At 42.2% G+C, this 16,694-nt stretch overlaps 1 protein-coding gene across 2 annotated transcripts; it reads right to left on the bottom strand.

The window, feature by feature from the left end:
• Window positions 1-9,767: 9,767 nt before the first annotated feature.
• On the bottom strand, window positions 9,768-16,098 carry STYK1 (serine/threonine/tyrosine kinase 1). 2 transcript variants are annotated; one of them, XM_008947580.1, is made up of 9 exons: window positions 16,032-16,098; window positions 14,955-15,135; window positions 13,806-14,026; window positions 13,278-13,459; window positions 11,736-11,819; window positions 11,235-11,443; window positions 10,964-11,004; window positions 10,624-10,720; window positions 9,768-9,972 (listed from the first exon to the last, which is right to left on the bottom strand). In XM_008947580.1, the coding sequence occupies exons 1-9, from the start codon at window positions 16,096-16,098 to the stop codon at window positions 9,768-9,770; spliced, it is 1,287 nt and encodes a 428-aa protein (XP_008945828.1). The 2 variants fall into 2 exon arrangements, with proteins under 2 accessions (XP_008945828.1, XP_008945827.1); XM_008947579.1 differs by having other exon boundaries at window positions 13,806-14,030; window positions 14,959-15,135.
• Window positions 16,099-16,694: the final 596 nt, after the last annotated feature.

Genomic DNA, 16,694 nt, shown 5'->3' with positions numbered 1-16,694 from the left:
ATGGAGGTTTTCATGACAGGGTACAAGGAGGCTGTCTTCCCTGTATGCTGCTTAGGTAATGAAGTGGAAGACCTGCTCTCAGAATCAAAATTATCCTCTTCATTATCAGTTTTCAGTAAATATGCTCTTTCAGCAGTCCCACTCCCTGAGACTGGGCTTGTATGCTCTTGCTCTGGCTACTGTAAAGCCAGAGATCTGAGGTTAGTTTCTAATTGTCAGAGTAATTGGCTCTTATGACGATGAGAGATTCAAGGGCAGCTACTCTATCTCACTATAAAGTATTTTGAGCTTGCTGACTTGTGGCTTTAAAGTGCCTGTGGCTGCTAATGCTCCTGTGAAAAGCCCTATGAAGGACCCTTACCTGCCTTTGCAGAAAGCAGGTGACTTTCCTGTCACCTCTAAAATTCTGCTCACAGCGTTTCACAATTAAAACAATTCCTAGCTACTTAACTCTCATGCCACCTCCGTGTTTTCCATCCCTTACCTTCTTGCCTCTTCACTGTCTTTCTACTGCCTCGTCCCAAGCATCCATGACCTCTGTATTGCTGTATTTCACAGAATCTCACTTCTGACATCAATCAGTGTTGTAACATGAAGGGTTACCCGGCCTGTGGGTAGGCAGAGAGTAGTGAACATGGGTTCATAGGATTCTGTAACAGAAAAGCACACAGCAGTTTGTCCTCTAAATTTCTCTACTGTACTGCAGATCACTACAAATCACCACTAGCAAGTATAACTATGATCAATAAAATGAATATATATATCAAGCTATTACAAATTAATATCAACAATCAGTAGCATAGCAGCAGTCAAGTATATACATAATATGCCAAGTTACTACAAATGTGTAATTAGTAAAGCAAACTTATAAATAACGTAACAGCAAATATCATTATGGTAGACTATTGGCATGCATATAAAGACATGTTCATAATGTGACCGGATGAAGTGTGCCAAATTAATCCCAGAAGTGGGAGGCCAAACCCATCCCACAAGTGGGACCAAATCAAATGGACACCCAGAAGTGGGCCAAATAAAATAACAGACAGGCTCATTTCAGAGATGACCCAGGTCATGGAGATGGGAGTTTACCAGGGCCCAGTAACTTGTCCAGGCGATCTCACGGAAACCTTCACGCAGGGAGTTCAGTCTGCTTAGGAAAAGGGAAAGTTTGTGCAGCACGGGAAATTTGCAGAGACAAAGGCTCCATTTTTTGTAGAAATAAATGATTTCTATATCATAGGGATGTAAATGAGTGCAGGATACTGCCCCCTGGAGCAGTCAATAGAGGCAGCTAATGTCTATTTTTCACATGGGATGGCCAATAGATGATGATGTTTTCTATTCTCTCAGGCTGGTTTTCATTTTTCCTGACTGGTTTTTATTTTTCCTGACTGGTGTTTATTTTTCCAGACTGTTTTCCCATTCCTGCAGCTAGAACCATCAACGGCAGTTGCCAATTCTTAGTTTCTCAGGGTGTTTTCCTCTTTTGCCAGACTATTTTTCACCTTTCCAGATAACAACTTGCTGCTACAGTCCTTGGTTTTGTGCTTATCAATATTATCTCAGGCTGTCTCTGCTTTCTAGGTGTCCAGCTGCACTTCAAAGATGCCAGCTGAGCTTCTTAAGGACGCTTCTGGTTCTCAGCCCTTGTTCCCAGGCTGGCAGGTGTTGCCCTTGTTGGTATTTCAGCAGGTGTCTTCTGCTGGTTAATAATTGAGCTTGTTGTGAAGTTTCCATAATACATTTTTGCAGTGTTGTCTCTGTTACAATAGAAGCTGAAACACAAAATTACCCAGGTTCAGCGTTCATCTGGGAGAGCAGGAAAGGGAGCGAGTTGTGCTCTGGCAGCCTGGCTCCTATGCTAGGAAATCCAACACCTAGGTCTTCTTTATTGGTTCTGAAACATTGAGTTTGGATTAAAGATCAGAATTCGCATGTAGCTGCCTCCACTAAATCATAGAATCATAGAATCCTTTAGGTTGGAAGGGACCTCCAAGATCATCAAGTCCAACCATTGAGCCATTAGGGCTCTAAAGTCCTCTGCTAAAACAGATCAGAATCTGTCAGGGTTGGAAGGGACCACAAGGATCCCCCAGTTCCAACCCCTCTGCCATGAGCAGGGACACCTCCCACTAGATCAGGCTGCCCAGAGCCTCATCCAGCCTGGCCTTAAAGACCCCCAGGGATGGGGCCTCAACCCCCTCCCTGGGCAACCCATTCCAGGGTCTCACCACTCTCATGGTGAAGAACTTCTTCCTCACATCCAGCCTGAATCTGCCCACTGCCAGCTTTGCCCCATTCCCCCTAGTTCTGTTGTTACTCGATAGCCTAAAAAGTCCCTCCCCAGCTTTCTTGTAGCCCCCCTAAGATACTGGAAGGCCACAATAAGGTCACCTTGGAGCCTTCTCTTCTCCAGACTATATAAAAACATATTAGTGTTGTTACATATATGTAAGTAAAATACACCTGGTGAGGGCTCTGTTATCATTTCCTGTCTGGCATGCAATATGTGCTCCAGGCTGGACAGAAAACAACAGGGCATCATGCAGGAACCTCCCTTGGCACTCTGCAACTTAAATAAATACTGAAGTGCAACACAGTGAATAAACATTGTCCTGATCATGACTGTTTTCAGAGTTATGATGCCTACTGGCTCCAAGCCTCAGCTTATTTTGAGATACTGTTATCAATTCCAAAATCTTCCAGAGAAGCTTCTAACTATACTCAAGTTTTGAACATCTGCATTTTGCATAAATCATCATGACCTGCAAGTCATTTACAAGCGTTTTCAAGGCTCCATGCACATGTGTGGGATGGAAAAACTGCTGGTAGTCATGAATTTTCAAAATGTGCTCACAAGACAGCTGCTAGCAGAAGGTATGTCAATGTTGACCTTGATGCGAAATTCTGTGTCTGTCTTCTCATGATTTTCTGCCTCTCATTTTAGGATTTTCTTTCCTCTCATATTTGTTTTGGTGATGAACTGTACTAACCACAGGCATCCTCTGCCTACCATTAACATGAGCATTAGGATTTTGGGTATGTGTCCACAGAAAGACACAAACGAGAATATCATATATTCATGGTTGGTCACAGAACATACCTTCGATAGCAAGCCACAAAACTCCAAGTCCTAAGTGCAGCAAAGCAACCCTCTCACTATTTTATCCCTTACCTTTTCTTGGACCTGTTCTCTGGAGGGAAAAAAAAAAAAAGAAGATATAAGTGAAGGTCAGAGATGGGCAACTGGTGCTGCAAGACTAGAGCTCTGGTCATCATGCCTGAACCACTGTAACCTACTGTTGCAGGAGTATTGGCCACACATCTTGCTGCTGTCAGATAGAAGACAAACACTAAGCAATGCCAATTCCACCAAAACAACAAATGCCTGCAGGCCACAAACAGACCATCTGGAGTATCTCAGTATGCATGCTAACACTGTGCCAATCTGAATGACAAGCCTGGGCAGGAAAAAATCCCCAGGCATCACAACCCCCTTGTTTTCCCAAATGGTGCCTCATTTCAGGTCCCAGCTTCTGCATGACTGAAAAGATAAATTTGGTGCTCATTATGTCATCCATAACAACAATCCAGACTTGCTTCCAGTGTGCCTGTCATCCAGCAGTCCTGCCTGGCACCATGACCAGGAACCCCAGTTACAGGGCAGGATCCCAGCGCGGACAAGTGCTTTGGCCAGTGTGAGGTAACTTGGCAACCATACACCTGAAGTGAAAAGCAGGCTATGTTACAGGCAACAAGATAACCTACACTGGAATAATAGTGTGGTGCCTGGCAAAAAGTAAACTATCAGGGGATTATTTTTCTGATTTGATTTCTTCTGATATAGTTCATAGGCTTCCACAGAAGACAGCTCTTCCAAACACTTGTGTCCTTACCTTTGCCGTGAGCTGCTGCTCCCCGAGTAATCCCATGGCTGTACTGTACCCACAGAACTCTACAAGTGCCTTGAGTCAGAAGAAACATACAGCTCCTCTCACTGAAGAGGTAGTTATCATGTTTGTATTCAGCAGCTCCTGCAAACAAAATTTGATTTAATTAATACGAATCACACTAGCATCTCTTCCTACTCTGAATACTCCTGGAGGAGACAGTCATATCACAGCAAATGTTGCCCTGAAGACAAAACACTCTAACATGTGCTAGCACCAACAGATGAAGAAGCCAGATATTAACAACTAAGAACTAAGAGCTTTTTCATTATAACGTGCTGGTTAAAGACTAACATGAATAACAATTCCAATGCAGGTGTTGCTCTACACGGCATTTTCCGCACAGTCTCAAACCAGGCAGCCATGCTCAAAATTGCAGATTTTTTAGCAAATTCAAAATAATCTTAGCTTGACTTTCTTGACTCTGCTACACTGATGGGCTCTTCCAGGTCCTGTTCTGACATATTAGATTCTCCCTAGGTAGTGCACTGAAGGGCTCTGGGGAATGTATCTCATTGAGCAAACATGCATTGTGCTATCAGTGAAGAAATAGGGAGAGAATAAATCTGCAGTGACTGGCAGAGAGCAGGAAGTAAGGTGCATGACAGGGCTTGGTCTTTTCCTGTCATCTTAACATCACCTAGCATGTGAACAACCTTCCTGAGAAGCAGATCCTGTTAAGTTTGGAAGATACTGGATGTAGGCAAAGGTCATTCTGTGGCAGCAAGAAGACAGAGTAGCTTCTTCCTCTGCTGTGAACACCACCTCAACTTCTTTAACCCTACCTGTGCTCTTCACTTACTCCTTAACAGTTCTTTTGCTCTTAAAGCCTGGGTGCTGCCAACTTTACTTCTACCAAAAACTGCTCCAAGAAGAAAAACTTGAAATTCAGGGTCTCAACAGAAATCATTCCATGACTTGTGCACCAGTTTACATTGCAAACTAAACAGGATTATAAATATTTCATGACATACCTTGTTGGTAGTGTTACAGCTCAAGCCTGGCACAACTAAACACTGCTTCCTCTCACCAAGATTCCAAAAAGTTCTGCTCCAAATTTCCAAAAGTCAGAAAGAGTTACTGCAATTGAAGCAGAGGGTAAAGAAGCGTCCTCATGCACACTTCAGTGTCTGACAAGGTAGCACCTGTAAATACCATGGTAGAGGCATGTATTTGCAATACATAGAAGGAAATCTAACAGTTACACACAATCTACAATTATAATACAATCTAACACAATCTCTAACCTCAAAAGCATCCAGCACTGCTATGTAAAACAGCAGCACAAGAGAAGTTTTCAGCTTAAGTAACACATACCCAGCCACTCACTCGTTAATGAAGGCTAAGTGTCCCCACTCACACTTCATGATCTGTGAGCTCAGTCTTAGGAGCTCAGAAACAAGTCCAGGGTGAACTTTAATTCTGTGCCTCCAACAGGAACTGGAGAAACACCACTGCTGGGTAATAAACATTTACCAAAGCCAAGAGGGAAATGAGAAGGAAGATACATGAGTTGTGAGACTCTTGGGACAGATGGAGTCCAGAAATTTTTGCTTCATCTTTAAAGGAGACAATGTAGTTTCCTTCTGCAGAGGGCCCACACCTTCCCTATCCTTCCTTTTACCACTGACATACCTGTAGAAGTTTTTCTTGGTACCCTTGATGTCCTTGGCCAGATTTAATTCTGTCTGGGCTTTAGCTTTCCTAACTTGATCCCTGGCTGCATGGACAACTTCTTTGTATTCCTCCCAGAACTATCTCCTCCAAAGCAAGATCCACCATCCTGCACAGAAATAATTTCCTCAAAAGATGGAATTTGAGATAAAATTACTATTATCCGAAACAACTTACAATATGAAGACTAAGACATCATTCATTAACGTTTGGAAAAAAAATTACTGAATAGCAAGCTCTAAGCCACAAACATTTTCATTAACATCACCAAACTAGCAATTTAAAGTTTTGCATATGAATTATCAGTTTTAAACACTGAGTAGAAACCCACCAATGGCCCAAAGGGTTTGTTAGAAAAGGCTCCAATTAATCAGTATGAATGTGGGATAACCCAGAAAGAGAAACAGGAATATCTCAATTCTTCCAGCAGTTGAAAAGTGGCAGGGCTTATCTGAAAGCTCAAAGCATATTCAAAGACAGCACAGACACTACTGTTGCCTGACATGTATGAATCAACTACATAGGAAGTTGTTTTATGTATGAAGTTGCTGTGATTAACAGTTGCAGCTAAGCAAAATAAGATTTACAGTCAAGTCCTCCTCTTGCATCACAGTGTTAATTCCTCGTTTTAAAGCAGTTTACCAGAGGGAAATTGTGGTAGGACCAGCCCGTCCTGCCGTGCAGCCAGCTGCAGCACCTGTGGAGGAATGAGGACAAGCACTGCAGCCTGGGGCACGGGGCTGAGTTCTGTCACGTTGCTGCTTGTTTCTTATGTCACACACCACACCAGCATCCTTCACGAACCCCTGTGAGGTAAAGGCACCTGTAACCCTGTCACCAGGAGCTCTTTGACACACATTTGGACACACAACTGGTCCTCGCTACTGGGATGCCACCTGAGAGCAGCTCTGCCAGCAAGGGCTGCTCCAGCAGAGGCAAATACAGACCAAAATATGCAGAGGAAAGTAACCATGTCTAAACTGCTGGTGAAAAACTGGAAATAAGCTGGCGAGGTGGGCGAGCTTGTCACTTCTGAGCTAAGGTATGGCATGCTCTGTGTGAAGATATGCTGACACCAGAAAGGAACAGCAACACCTCTAACACAAAACACTAAGCTACACCAGTAAAGTGCCCCTTGCAGAAGCAGGTAACAGTGAAGGAACCCTGTTTAAAGCCAGGGCAAGAGGAAAACATAGAACATCAGGCCAACTCCTTTTTTTTTTTTGCTGTAGGAAGAAAGAGCCATTAAAGCATCCTATAAATATGAGACTAACTAATGTGAAAAAAACTGGCACTTTTATGTATCTTGGAGAGTTGGCAGGGGAAGACATTTTTGTGAATAATTTTTATTTCTTGATGGTGCAGTATCTACTATAAATAAAAGCACAAGCTATAGCAGGTAAGCATAAACAAATGCACTCTCACATCCTCATGACTAAACCACATCCCTCCCCAAAAAAATAATTCTGTGATCACAGAAGAGCAAGTTAAGAGCACTGCAGTATCTCTATTCTGTGTGTTTAAATAGGAATCCTCTTCTACATGCCCATTGCAGCAGGAAAGAGATTTACGGAGGTCTAGAAAGTTCAAAAAGACTCTTAAAAAGCTAGTGGCTCATCTGTGGTTTCAGGAAATTCCAAGCATGGTGAAGCCAGACCACACCGTGAATATTTAGCATCTGCATCCTGTCTGTTGTCACTTTTTGGACCATAACCTTTTTTTTTTCTCCCTGCCTGCACTAGACAGAACTTCCTCATCCTTAGGAGAGCTGTTGGTGCTAATTCAGCTGCTCACTGAAAAGATGATCAAATGGCTGAAGAAGGCAGGTAGCAGAGGAGATCAATCTATCTGCAATGGAAGACATGGTACATTTACACCCCAAGCCTAGGGCACCACCACACAGGCAGTAAAAAGTTTGTTTCAAAGAAGCAGTAAGCTTATGCTTTCAGTGATGGCAAACTGATCATACACCATTCTTGAATGGAAGGTTTGAACCAAGCAAATGTTGGGGGCGGGGGGTTGTATCTTGTTTAACAGATAGCTTATTCACCAAAAAAAATAATAGCAGCTGACTGGTGACTGCGAATTGGACCTAAATTTATCAGGTAGCTCTGAACCTGTTTTTAAGTGAGGGAGAGAGAAAAGGATGTTACTGGTTTAGCATTTTGAAAAGATGTTTCAATTTTTCAAGCCCAATTTACACCAACAGTGGTTATGGATATGGTTAAGGTGGCAATGAGCCAACACTGTAAGGAAAAGTCCAAAAGCTAACTGAGCACTCTTTAATGGTGTCTGCAATGTTCCAGTATATTTTGGTGATGTATGTGCTGTATGAACTAACAGCACTTTTATTTCTGGATGGAAACGTAGTTTCTTACAAAACTCAAGTGATACAGGAAAAACAACCATTCCGTTCATGTTATTTTGCATTTCAAAGAGAAAAAAATAATACTGCCTATGAAAGAAGACCAATAAATTCTGATGGAAATTGGAATCTATGCTCATTTTTACAGTTATACTTGTCTAATATATAAGTGATGGCTGAAGACTTCCTTCAGGGTAAATACTCCCCTTCAGGGTAAATACTCCCCTTCAGAAGAGCCATTGCTGAGCTTTTTTTCACAACACTGATTTTCAGCCTGGCATCCTACATAGCTAACACACCTAATTTTGGCCTTATAGAATGTTGCAAGTCTCCAATTTGTTCTGAAATGATCAGGGATTCAGCTACATCAAAGACTGGAACCTAATGAATACAATTGACTGCAATTAGCCTTTTGTGGGTCACTATGTCCTTCGACTTCAAACACACAAGGGTCATGCTAAATGAAGGGATACTGAGTGAGCACTTCTAACAGAACAGTAAAATTACTCCTTTAACATGCTTTTTTTTTTTTTTTTTTTTTTACAAGAACCTTTATTGCTCAAAGTGCCAAAATAATTAAATAAAAAGGAAAAATAAAGACATTGTCAATTTAGAAACTACAAGCAAAAGAAGACAGATGAGAAAATTTCATGGTCTGATTTTGCTTCTTTAGAAATGAAGGAAAAAATTTCACGACTTCAAGTCCCTCCGATCTTTTAAAAAATTTGCATGTTCATTAAAATCAATGACCAAGTATTTTCAGATGAGCTTCATGTAATTTATATTATAAAATACAAATATTGAACAACAAGCCTCTCACTTCTTTAGATTAAAGTGACACGCCCCTTTTCCTGAAGACATACAGGTGTATTTCCAACAGGACGTCAACCCCTGTGCCATCCCAGGCCAGGCCCTAGCACAGGCACTGCCAGCATTTCTGCCACAGCACCGGCCCAGCCCGAGCCCACGCGGAACCTGAACAGTCAAATCACGTGCCCTCATAGAAATCACCAGTGCAACAACCCACGTATGGTATTGCCAAAGGAGGTCACAGCCTCCTTTGGGCACATCCACCTCCTCCAACATGGGTTCTCCAGGGGCTGCAGGTGGGCATCTGTTCCACCATTAACGTGGGCTACAGCACGGCAGCCTACCTCACCATGGTCTTCACCATAGGCCACAGGGGAACTTCTGCTCCAGCATCCAGAGCACCTCCTCCCTCTCCTTCTTTACTGACCTTGAAGTCCGCAGGGCTGTTTCTCTCACATGCCCTCACTACTCTCCCCCAAGATGCTGTCGTGCAGCACTTTTTACCATTTCTTAAATACATTATCACAGGGGTGTGACCAATGCCACTGATGGGCTCAGGTTTGGTCAGTGGGAGGCCCATCTTGGAGATGGCTGGAACTGGCTCTGTTGGACATAGGTGAAGCTTCTGGCATCTTCTCACAGAAGCTAGCCCTGCAGCTCCCCCTGCTACCAAAACCTTGCCATGCAAACCCAATACACTCCTTTAACTCAAGTTTCTCATTACATTTTCTACAGCTTCCTAAACCCACATTGTTCCCAAATGACCACTGACAGAATGATAGCAACAGGTTGATTTAATAATAATAACAAGAACAGTTTGTTGTTTCTGGCATGGAGGAGGGACATATAATGTTTGAAAAATGAAGGGATCCCTCCCAACATACACACCTCATTCCGAGCCTGCAGAGTGTCTAGAAAGGGCAAAATTCAGAAACTTCTCCTTTACCAACATGTGAAAGGGTCCTTCATAATATAGTGTATTCTGTCACTAGACTGTGCACATCAACACCAGCAACGTGAGCGTAGAGTTCAGGCACCACTAGATCAGGCACCTGCACTACTGCATGGTCATTGCTGGTCTTCATAGCTGTTTGTAGGGCCTGGATCAGGTCTGCAGGAGAAGGCCGGTTAGCTGCATTCCACTGCCAGCAGGACTTCATGATACCATACCTGTAAGATGGAGAAGTAGGGAAGCACTGGGAGTGAGAAATGCCCACACAGTTTTACTACAGCCACCTCATTTAAAATGTCTAGAGACCGCCTCGTTTTCTGCTCCACATTAAGTTCCTCCAATGACCCTCTGAAATTTGCAACCACATCATAATGTGGGGCAGGCAGTTGTTTCTCAGGATGTGAGTATGGGAAAAGGGAAGAAGATTGTTCAGTATTCCCTTTTGTAACAGCATCATGGAAGACTCTGAATATTGAAAGAAATTATCTCTTTGCAAAAGGAAATATAATGCCTTAGATCTTCTCCATGGATGCTTTGCTCATTTCAGGGAGAATTCTGCAACTTGGAGGTGAAAGATTAGAATAGTCCAGCACCTTGCAGCGAAGCAACAAAATGCAAGGGCAAACAGGGAAACAGAAACGAGCAGTTTTCAAAGGCAAGAAAGAAAGGTTTTGGCAATCAAGGTTTCATGCAGCAGAATGCAGTATGAAGATGTGATAGACACACAAGGACAAGTCTCCTCAGGTAACAGGTTACTGGTTTTGTATGGTCTAGACTCCGAATCTTCTGTAAGATCTAGTTTTGCATGCCTCACTTCCATTTAGCTCTGCAGATCTCAAGTTCAATTGTCCATAAAGCAAGTGGCTTACATGGCTTGCCGGCAGCTTGAGGGCTGCTTCATAATGTTCTGTCTCTGTAGGTAAGATAAGATGTCAGAAGGTGGCACCTCAGGATATGGTGGAGCACCTGGAAGAACACAAAAAAAACTACAAGGTTGCAGATAGCAGCTTCTGTATAAAAATGCCTTGCTTCCCCATCAAAATCCATTTTTCCTACCACAGTTCACACTGACAAAGTCTAAAAGGAACTGTCAAGACTTTGCAAGTTAGAAGAAACAGAATGTCTTATTAAATGGGGCAACTTTACACTCTAAAATTTGAGATTTTTAGTCTTCCTTACATCATCTTTATTATAATTAAATCTTCTTACCTAATGTAATCATTTCATACAGTAGAATTCCAAAAGACCATCTGCAAGACAAGAAAACAAAGCAATGTTAAGCTTCCATTCTAGCTAGCTAGCTTAAATACGTACAAACAACTAGACATGACCTCAGAACTGAGCAGGTATGAAGTGGAAGACTATGCTGAGACTATAAAATGCCTTATTGTGAGCTTCAGGACAAGGAATGATACATGAAGGAAAGAATGACATAGGCTTGACAGATGGATGAACTTCTAATCCAAAAATTAAAACATACACATCTGCCTTGATGCTGGGGGGTTTCTTCAGGAGCTGCTCTGGTGCCTGCCACTTGACTGGTGCAATTGGTGTGACTGAGCTGGCACCATACACCTGAGTTTTGTAGGCCAGACCCAAACCACAGAGCTTAGCTGTGAAGTTGTGATGAAGAAGAACATTCCTGGCACCAATGTCACCATGGAACAGCTTCTTCTGTTCAAGATACACCTGGAAAGTTGGAAAAGAAAGACTATGAACATTTTAAAAGGAGTTTTAAAGTGTTCATATTTTAAGGAGTTTTTATGGCAGGCATAAACTAAGTGAAAATTTATAAAATAAGCATAAACCTGCTATGCTCTGGAACAGAGATGTATGCTCACCAAAACCATGCAAGCATATCTGGCTCAGTTTTAACAAAGCACATCCTCAGTGCTTAGACCAGGAAGACTTAGGCCACCATGAAGACTTGTGTTACAGTCAAACAAGAAAGAAAAAATGCAACGAATGTAAGCAGACTTACCAGAGCTGCCACAACCTGCTGTCCAACTTCATATACTTGCCTCTCAGTAAGGTCATAGGGGATACCATCCATTGTCATTACATCCTAGAGACATAAGATCAGACCTGGGTTCAAACAAATGCTATTAACTGTAGGGTACTATGGAATGTGTCCTCCTAATCTAATAAAATGAGCACTATCCAATCTTATGCTCCCCCAAGTAATTTCACGGGTGGTCATAAATTCACTGAAGTTTAAGGGTGCAGGGGTGGGTGATGTAACTACATCTCTCACTGCCCTGCCTGTAACAATGACGCTAGCTGGACGCCCAGATGAGAGGAAGAGAATAAGGGATGCACACAATGCTTTATTACCTGTGTCATTTTCTGGCCCCAAATTATTTTAAATTCAAGGACTTCCTTTACATGTTCAGCAACCTTCGAAAGGTTATCTTCCATGGATGTATTCAGTCTTGTCTTGAACCCATATAAAGTTTCAGTATCCACAGGAGTCAGTGGCAAGGAATTCCATCAGTCAGCTCCCTACTTCATGAAAAACCACCTCTATTTCTTTTTAATATGGCACTTAGTAGCTTTATTTGCTACCACTTTGACCTTCTGCAGAACAAGACAGCAAGCAATCTCTCTGACATTTAGTGATGCAGATGTAGGAGAATTATGTATTTATATAGTGACACTGTAGAGTTTTGTTTCTATGCCTTTCTTAATAATGCAAATCTTAATAATATTTAGGTTTTTTGGCCCAAGTTAAAATTTTTGTCAGACTGTATGTTTTCATAATTTTACCTATAATTTTACTCCTCATCACCAATGGGCAGATATGTGGCCATCATTACATATGTGAAGCCAAGGTTGCTTGTCTACATTTGCATCATTTAATTTTTAACTATGCTGATTTTAGTATCTTTTTTTGATTGGGCAGTCTCTGTCTCAGTAGATCCTTCTGCAGTTCCTCAGTGTCAGCACTTCCCTTTACTGGCTGGAATCAATGTGTTTGGCAACCACCATCACCTCACTGTCATTCCATTTGCTTGGTTATTGACACATGCAATGAACAGCACCAGGTCCTAGAGGGCTGACCTCCCTCCAGTACAAGTACCAACCTTTCACTCTGATGCTCTGTTCCCTATCTTTTAATCAGTTCTCATTCAATGACCTCCCTGGTGTTGTAACTGCTCTGCTTTCTTAAAAGCATCTGAAGTGAGACATTATTTAAAACTTTTTAGAAATTCAGGTAGCTGTACCAACTCTCACTGTTGTTCCAGTATCTGCTATACTCCGCAAGGAACTCCAGTGGTCTGCAAACTCAGACTTAGCTTTACAAAAGTATATCCACTTTTTCAAACTTATACCAATCAAGACATCCACTAATTCAAGTTTAGACTTGTGTAGAACTTCTTTGGGGAATGGAAATAGTTTAGACTGATGCAGAGGGATGCATGGAGAGATTCCAAGAATCATCAAGGACTTATGGACTATGACTTATGGAGAGATGTGCACCTAAGGAATGAAAGAAGATATTTTGTGATCACTTTTGACTCACCTTCCGGCATGTCCACAGAAATGTCAACAGGTCACCAAGAGACACATCTTCCATGACCATATAAAGTGGGAGCTGGTCTACACAGCATCCAACCAATTCAGCTAGGTTCTCATGATGGCCAAGATTTTGATGGAATTTAATCCTTCCCAAGAAATCCTTTATTTCCTGGAGACTAGCCAGGTCTGAAAGAAAAAAACAAAACAAAAAACTAAACAAAAAAAAAAGCCCAAAACCTAAAAAAAAAAAAAAAAAAACCAAAAACAAAAACCAAACACAAAACAAAACACAAAAAACCACCACAACAACAACAAATGGAAGCAGTAAAGAACAGGGTGAATAGCTTAAAATCAGCATGAATAGCAACCTTCTTTAGTCCTACCAAGACACTCTTAACAAAACACCACTCCGACTCGCAAACATGATATTGAACACAGCTTGTTCTTGCTGAGTAATGACTGCCAAGTTCTGCCCAGCATCATGTCTCCAATGTTTACCTGTACCAGAGTGGACCCTGGCCACGTGCCTTACCTTTTAAGGCTTTCAATACTACAGTCTTAGCCTTCCCGGGTCTCCCGGTATCCAGTTGTGCTCTGTAGATGCTCCCATAGTGGCCATGTTTTATCAGCTGCAAGGTACCTGGTAAGAGTTTCTCTCGTGGTATCTGCAGTTCTTTCAGAGTCAAGGATGCAGAATTTAGCAGGCTCTCCACAGATGTCTCACTCAGCTGGATATAGTAGTTCTCTGTTGAGCTTGCTGATTCTTGTCATTCACTGACAAAAACAAATATGCATGATGCATAACACCAGACAGATGAACTCCTGTGGTAGGTGGCAATGCCCACCCTTCTATCCTCATCATTTTTGCTCCATACAGTTTTGGAAATCAGGACAAAGTAGGGAACTGTTACTGTACCTTGCTTATCCTGGCCCTTGAAGAGAAGGAATTTATCTCCCAATTTCATGAAAAGGCAGAATGAGACTGGAGATCCCACTATATGTAAGCTTTCTAGATAAGATGCATTTGTACTTGATTTCCATGTGCTGAAGCAATAACCATTTTCTTTTATCACCAGCTATCAGTTGTTATGACAGTGACACACAGAGGGTGTTCCCTCAAACTCCTTATCTTTGTTCTCAATCATTTCTCTTAAGAGTCTTTTCCCACTACAAACCCGTAATTAGTTCAGAACTGGATTTTCATTTCCACACAGCAACCTGTGTCTCCAATACCAACAAAACTCAGTGAGTCCCTGTTCTATTTCCTGTTGTCTCCATGGGAAGCGGGAGACAGCAGCCTGAAATTAAAATTCCTTAAATGACAGTATAGAAAATGGATTAACTAGGTGTGATCTACACCAAACCAACTGTCATTTGTAATTACCCCAGTGAAACTCTCCTTGCAGTAGCCTCTAGAAGGCTGTTACATGAACACACTCTGCAGCTCCTGAGTGGCATTACCACGTACGTTAAACAACCTACATGGTATGTGGCTTGAGGCTCTCTCAGATTCATCTCTACTACGGATTCCATTACTACCACTGCAAGTGTGGTAAATCAGGGCTCCCAGTTTTTCTAAGGTTCACTGGACTGCTGAATACCACCCAGGCCCTTCATAAAAGCTATTGCTTGGCTGTTGCTTGAGAATGGGGAAAGGGGATCAACTTCTGGCCACTGAAACCAACACTCTTTCCTTCGCCTGAAAAGCACTTTTTTACCTTGGTGTCCAGCTGACGACGACTGCTGCTGCTTTCCTCGCAAGCCTCGACAGTGGAGCCAAAGGATCACAGTTAGCACAATGACAAAAAAACCCACAAGGAGAACTGGGACAACAATCACTTCAGTTTGATATTCACGGACAACTATCACCAGAAAAAGAAAATGGGAAAGCAACGAATAAGTAGCACTACCTAACACAGTTCTGATATAACTAATAAAAAATTATTAGTTCTGAATAATAAAGCAGTAGCAACTAATTTCAGCAATTTTCAACTCCAAAAGCACGTGTGTCTATCCTCTGCTCCTTGGAGTAATAGCTGAACACTGTTAGTGCTGCCACCCTATGTTTCAAAGGTGCCGAGTATCTAAACTGTGTGAAAACACTGGGACTCTCACACCATGGTCACTTATTTAGATGCCCTAATACAGTGGCAAAGCAGAGCCATGTGTCAACATCATCCACCAGTGAACCATCACCAGCCCTGGCAGAGGGATAGCAAAGACATGGGATGAGCTGGATACTGCTATGCCATCACAAATACTCATGCAATTACAGCTCCGGCTCCTTCCACCAAAATTATAGGGAGCATTTTAAAGAACACAGGGTGTGGTCACCAGGTTTGGACAAGGATGTTGCAGTAATTAACTCTCTTATGTCCTGAGACTTGGAGGTGGTGCTATTTTTGTTCAGGCTAAGACCACATTTCAGTTCCCAAAGAGGCCAAGGAAATAATGAAATCAAAATTTCACAAGACTAGTCCCTGCAGAAGCTGCAGGAAATCTTTAATGACTATGTCTCAATCAACACAGAAATACTCTAAAATGGCTAAAATTATGTGAGATGAAACCTACCGCAAAGGCTACATCCCCTTAGAAGTTTCTCCCCTCAGACACAACACAGGGAAAGCTCAGTCAAATCCCTCTGTGTGGCCTGGGATGCAGGTGGAGGGGAGGAAAGGGTCTGGCCCACTTTTCAGTAAAGCTGGACTTCTCCTCAGTATGTGAAAGCTTATTGCTTAAAGGAACGTGTGAATCTTACCACACAGCTTGTCATTGCTGCTGCACTCCAGTAGCATGCGTGTGAATCTTTTCACATCCCCTGCCATCTTCAGTTACCGGCAAGTGAGTCTCCAACCTCTGTCTCCTGCACAGACACAAAGAATATTAATGAAATCTATTAGAAGCAGGATATCTTAGGAAGCAACAAATGAGCTGAATATTGAACTTTCTACCCCTTAAGATCACTGCTTGTGTGAAGCAGCAGCACTGGGACTTCAAGGCTTATAGAATGATACAGGACATCCACTACCACATCCTATGAATCGTAGATTGCATGACTAGAGAGAATTTAAGATTGAGCTTGTTCTACAGTGCGTCACAAGCAGTCAGGTACCCCGAGGCCTCAAGGCTGGCATATGCACAAGAATTCATAGTCATGAGCTTAATTATATTTAAAGAACAGCTAATATGCTTCCAACTAACACACTTCTTAGATCCAGAATGGCATCTTGTGGAGCATAACAAATTAACAGACCACCAGCATGAGCACAGAGATTATGGCCCCTGCCACAACTCATACCATTGCTCCACAAAGAAAAAGTCTTGTCATTAGGGCTCTCTATTAGTTATAGGCTGTCAAGGCTATAACTGATCAGAAGCATAATACCTGGAACGACTATTTCTAAACTACAAAAATCCATGT

This window comes from Merops nubicus, unplaced genomic scaffold (genome assembly GCF_000691845.1).
Source record: "Merops nubicus isolate BGI_N331 unplaced genomic scaffold, ASM69184v1 scaffold5199, whole genome shotgun sequence".
In the NCBI taxonomy this organism is placed as follows: Eukaryota; Metazoa; Chordata; class Aves; order Coraciiformes; family Meropidae; genus Merops; species Merops nubicus.
This window is presented reverse-complemented; position numbering and strand designations above follow the sequence as displayed.

What these genes read in the sequence shown, in the direction of transcription:
- STYK1 (XM_008947580.1), bottom strand. Translation starts at nt 16,098, where the DNA reads ATGGCAGGGGATGTGAAAAGATTCACACGCATGCTACTGGAGTGCAGC. An exon ending in AGGCGAAGGAAAGAGTGTTG is followed by an intron (nt 14,027 to 14,954) that starts GTTTCAGTGGCC and finishes AGAATCAGCAAG; the next exon opens with CTCAACAGAGAACTACTATA. An exon ending in TCAAGCTGCCGGCAAGCCAT is followed by an intron (nt 9,973 to 10,623) that starts GTAAGCCACTTG and finishes TCCATCTTACAG; the next exon opens with GTATGGTATCATGAAGTCCT.